The 4991-nt window shown below is 61.7% G+C and overlaps 3 gene segments (V, D, J or C); 1 reads left to right on the forward strand and 2 right to left on the reverse strand.

Moving 5' to 3' along the window:
• The first annotated feature begins 558 nt into the window (after positions 1–558).
• LOC142359084 (Ig heavy chain V region 914-like) lies at positions 559–1255 on the forward strand. The segment is given in 2 exon segments: positions 559–613; positions 795–1255. Coding segments are annotated over 2 exon segments (516 nt in total).
• A 184-nt stretch (positions 1256–1439) lies between these two features.
• On the reverse strand, positions 1440–2226 carry LOC142359085 (immunoglobulin heavy variable 3-21-like). The segment is given in 2 exon segments: positions 1440–2048; positions 2212–2226. Coding segments are annotated over 2 exon segments (624 nt in total).
• Positions 2227–3433: 1207 nt separating this feature from the next.
• Positions 3434–4062, reverse strand: LOC142359086 (immunoglobulin heavy variable 3-23-like). The segment is given in 2 exon segments: positions 3434–3888; positions 3984–4062. Coding segments are annotated over 2 exon segments (507 nt in total).
• Between the last annotated feature and the right edge of the window lie 929 nt (positions 4063–4991).

Genomic DNA, 4991 nt, shown 5'->3' on the forward strand with positions numbered 1-4991 from the left:
TTTGGGGCAAAAATGGTCAAGATTTGGGGCAAAAACAATCGAGGCCCAAGGCGAACGGTCAAGATTTGGGGAGAAAATGGGGCAAAAATGGTCAAGATTTGGGGCAAAAGCGATGGAGGCTGAGGGCAAAACCGGTCAAGGTTCAGGGCAAAACTGGGGCAAAAAAAGGTCGAGGTTTAAGGCAGAAATGGTCAAGATTTGGGCAAAAATGACTGAGGCCGAGGGCAAACACTCAAGATTTGGGGCCTGAAGGCAAACGGTGAAGGCTCGGGGGCGCTGGGGAGATGCAGGGTTGGGGAGCACCCAGCAACCACCACCAGCACCAGCACCTTCTCTGGCGCAGCAGTGGGTGGCCGTGTGGTGGGCGCTGAGGCCGTTCATCTGCAGCGTCACCGTGCCCTGGGAGGTGTCCCTGGAGATGGTGGAGCACCTTCCACCGCCGACCCGTAGCTTGTGGTACCACCACTTTTGCTGATACCCGCGACCCTCTCGAGCCCCTTCCCAGGTGCCTGTCGCGCCCAGCTCATGGCGTAGCTGCTGAGGCTGACGCTGGAGACCATGCAGAGGAGGTCAGGGACCCCCAACCCAACCCCCTACCCAACCCCGCCCCCCTGTACCCAACCCTGCCCACCTCAACCCAACCAAATCCACCCCAACCCAACTCAACCCAATCCACTTTCACCCAACCCAACCCAACCCAAGCCACTCCAACCCCACCCACCCAACACAACTCCACCCCCCAGCACCCAACTCAACCCACCGGGCAACTCCACGTGGACTTTCTGTGTCCCCAGGGCTGCGGGCGGCCGTGCAGCTGGTCGAGTCCGGAGGTGGCCTCCAGACGCCTGGTGGCTCCATGACCCTCGTCTGCAGGACCTCCGGCTTCACCCTCAGCAGCTACAGCATGCACTGGGTGCGACAGGCGCCCGGGAAGGGGCTCGAGTTCATCGCGGGTATTGACTACGATGATGACACCTACTACGGGTCGGCGGTCAAAGGTCGCTCCACCATCTCCAGGGACAACTCCCAGGGCACGGTGACGCTGCAGATGAACGGCCTCAGCGCCGACGACACGGCCACCTACTTCTGCGCCAAAAGTGCTGATGGTGCTGGTGGTGGCCCCGACCTCGTCCCCGTGTCCACACATCCCAGCGTCTCCCCACAATCCCAGCATCTTCTCAAATTCCTTGCTCTGATCCCAGACCCCCCTGCCCTGCAGTCCCCAGTCCCACCATCACCTCAAACCCCAGGATGAGCCCAGAGTCCTTGCCCCAAGCACCGGCATCCTCACCGTGCACCCCAAATCCCACCACATCCCCCAAAATCCTTGCCCGAGGCATCAGCGTCCCTGTCCTGCAGCCCCAAATCCCTGGCGCCCCAAAACCCTGGGATTTTGGGACGATGCTGGGACGTGGGATGCAGGGCGGGGTCGTTGGGGCTCAGGGCAAAGATTTTGGGAGAAATGGTGGGATTTTGGGGTGCAGGGTGAGGGCTCTGGTGCTGGGGGCGAGGATCTGGGAAGGGGAGGGGATCTGGGAGGAGGCTCCTGGCTGAGTGCCGGGGTCTGTGGGGAGATGGTGGGATGTGGGGACACAGAGCAGGGACGTTGGGACACGGGGGACGGCGTCAGGGCCACCAGCATGAGCACCACCAGCAGCACCTTCTCGGGCGCAGCAGTGGGTGGCCGTGTGGTGGGCGCTGAGGCCGTTCATCTGCAGCATCACCGTGCCCTGGGAGTTGTCCCTGGAGATGGTGGAGCGACCTTCCACCGCCAACCCGTAGACTTTGCTACTACTACCACTGGTAAAAAGTGCGGTGAGGGCGTTACTGTAACTGCCCGCGACGAACTCGAGCCCCTTCCCGGGCGCCTGTCGCACCCACTCCATGCTGTAGCTGCTGAAGGTGAAGCCGGAGGTCCTGCAGACGAGGGTCATGGAGCCACCAGGCGTCTGGAGGCCACTTCCGGACTCGACCAGCTGCACGGCCGCCCGCAGCCCTGGGGACACAGAAAGTCCACGGTGGAGTCGCCCGGTGGGTTGAGTTGGGTGCTGGGGGGTGGAGTTGTGTTGGGTGGGCGGGGTTGGGTTGAGTGGGGTTGGGTTGGGTAGGGTGCAAGTGGATTGGTTTGAGGTGGGTTGGTTTGAGTTGGGTTGAGTTGGGTTGAGTTGGGTTGGGTTGGGTTGGGTTTTTTGTACAGAGGGGCTTCCAGACACCTGGTGGGTCCATGACCCTCATCTAGAAGGTTTCTGGCTGAACCCCCAGGAGCTACCACATGGACTGGGTGCGACAGGCGCCCGGGAAGGGGCTCGAGTGGGTCGCGAGTTTCAGCAGCAGTGGTGGTACCACAAGCTACGGGTCGGCGGTGGAAGGTGGCTCCACCATCTCCAGGGACACCTCCCAGGGCATGGTGATGCTGCAGATGAACGGCCTCAGCGCCCACCACACGGCCACCTACTGCTGTGCCCGAGATGCTGATGGTTATGGTGGTGGCCCAGACCCCGTCCCTTTCTCTCCACATCCCAGCGTTTTCCCCAAAATCCAGCATCTTCTCAGAATTTTTGCCCTGAGCCCCAAGAACCCGGCCCTGCAGCCCCACATCCCAGCATCTTCCCAAAGTCCTCGCCCTGAGCACCACCACCCCCTGCCCTGCGTCCCAAATCCCAGCATCGTCCCAAAATCCCAGTATATTCCCAGAGTCCTTGCCCCAAGCACCACCGTTCTCACCATGCATCCCTAAATCCCAATTTCTTCCCCAAAACCCTTGCCCCAAGCATCAGTTTCCCCGCCCTGCAGCCCTAAATCCCCGCATTTTCCCAGAAATTCCGTTATCCTCCAAAAATCTTGGCTCTGGCCCGAGACCCCCCATCCCCGTGTCCCAAAGTCCCAGCGTTTTCCCCAAATCCCAGTATTTTCCTGGAAGTACGGCCCCCAGCAGCAGCATCCGCACCGTGCACCCCAAAATCCGATTATTTTCCCCAAATCCCAGCGTCTTCCCCAAATCCTCGCCCCAGACATCAAAAAAAAAAACCGGGGTCGGGAAGAGGCTGGGATTTGGGGGTGCAGGGTGGGGTTCTGGGTGCTCGGGGGTGAGAATTTTTGGGGAGATAATGGGATTTTGGGAAAATGCTGGGATTTTGGGGTCGTGAGGGTCGGGACGTTGATGCTCGGGGTAAGGATTTTTGGGGGAGATAATTGAGATTTTGGGAAAATGCTGGGATTTTGGGGTCGTAGGGTCGGGACGTTGACGCTCGGGGTAAGGATTTTGGGGGAGATCATGGGATTGATGGGAAAATGCTGGGATTTGGGGTTTCAGGGTGGGGGTGTCTGCGCTCGCAGCAAAGAGTTTTTGGAAAGATGAAGAAATTTTGGGAAAATGCTGGGATTTGGGGCTGCAGGGCAGGGAAATCGGTGCTTGGGGGCAAGGATTTTGGGATTATTTTGGTGTTTTGGGGTGATGCTGGGATTTGGAGCTGCAGGACAGGGGTGGTGGTGCTTGGGGCAAGGATTTTGGGAAGATGTTGGGATGTTGGGACACGAGGACGGGGTTGGGGCCACCAGCACCAGGATAATTTCCAACACCGCTTCTGGCGCAGAAGTAGGTGGCCGTGTCATCAGCGCTGAGGCCGCTCATCTGCAGCGTCACCGTGCCCTGGGAGGTGTCCCTGGAGATGGTGGAGCGACCCTTGACTGCCGACCCGTATCTTGTGGTACCACCATCCTTGTGAATACCCGCGATGAACTCGAGCCCCTTCCCGGGCGCCTGTCGCACCCAGTTCATGGCGTAGCTGCTGAGGGTGAAGCCGGAGGTCCTGCAGACGAGGGTCATGGAGCCACCAGGCGTCTGGAGGCCACCTCCGGACTCGACCAGCTGCACGGCCGCCCGCAGCCCTGGGGACACAGAAAGTCCACGGTGGAGTCACCCGGTGGCGGCGTCGCCCCCCGGGTCCGCGCCCGGGGCGGGGGTCGGCCGGGCCGGGTCCTACCTGGCAGGGCGGCGAGGAGGAGGAGGAGGATGGAGGCCAAGCGGGCGCCCATGGTGGAGGAGAAGGTTGGGAGGGGAAGAGCGGGGATGTGGCACCATGGAGCGGCCGGCCGGGGTTGGGTTGGGTTGGAGGTGGGTTGGGTGGGAGTCGAATAGGTTGGGTTGGGGTTGGGTGGCCAGGGTCAGGTACGGAGGGGCCTCCAGACACCCGGGGGGTCCCTGACCTCCTCTGCAAGGTCTCCAGCTTCACCCCCAGGAGCTACGCCATGGTCTGGGCACGACAGGCGCCCGGGAAGGGGCTCGAGTTCGTCGCGGGTATTTGGAGCAGTGGTGGCACAGACTACGGGTCGGCGGTCAAAGGCCGCTCCACCATCTCCAGGGACACCTCCCAGGGCACGGTGACGCTGCAGATGAACGGCCTCAGCGCCCACCACACGGCCACCTACTGCTGCGCCAGAGAAGGTGCTGGTGGTGGTGCTGGTACTGGTGGCCCCGACCCCGTCCCCGTGTCCCCAGGGTCCCTGCTCTGTGTCCCCACATCCCACCATCTCCCCACAGACCCCGGCGCTCAGCCAGGAGCCTCCTCCCAGATCCCCTCCCCTTCCCCAGATCCTCGCCCCCAGCACCAGAGCCCTCACCCCGCACCCCAAAATCCCACCATTTCTCCCAAAATCTTTGCCCTGAGCCCCAACGACCCCGCCCTGCACCCCACGTCCCAGCATCGTCCCAAAATCCCAGGGTTTTGGGGCGTCGGGGATTTGGGGCTGCAGGCAGGGGGGTCTGGGATCGGAGCAAGGATTTTGAGAAGATGCTGGGATTATGGGAAGACGCTGGGATGTGTGGACACGGGGACGGGGTCGGGGCCACCACCAGCACCATAAGCACTTTTGGCGCAGCAGTAGGTGGCCGTGTCGTCGGTGCTGAGGCCGTTCATCTGCAGCGTCACCGTGCCCTGGGAGTTGTCCCTGGAGATGGTGGAGCGGCCTTCCACCGCCGACCCGTAGTAGGA

The sequence above is a fragment of the Opisthocomus hoazin genome, unplaced genomic scaffold, assembly GCF_030867145.1.
Source record: "Opisthocomus hoazin isolate bOpiHoa1 unplaced genomic scaffold, bOpiHoa1.hap1 HAP1_SCAFFOLD_162, whole genome shotgun sequence".
NCBI lineage: Eukaryota > Metazoa > Chordata > Aves > Opisthocomiformes > Opisthocomidae > Opisthocomus > Opisthocomus hoazin.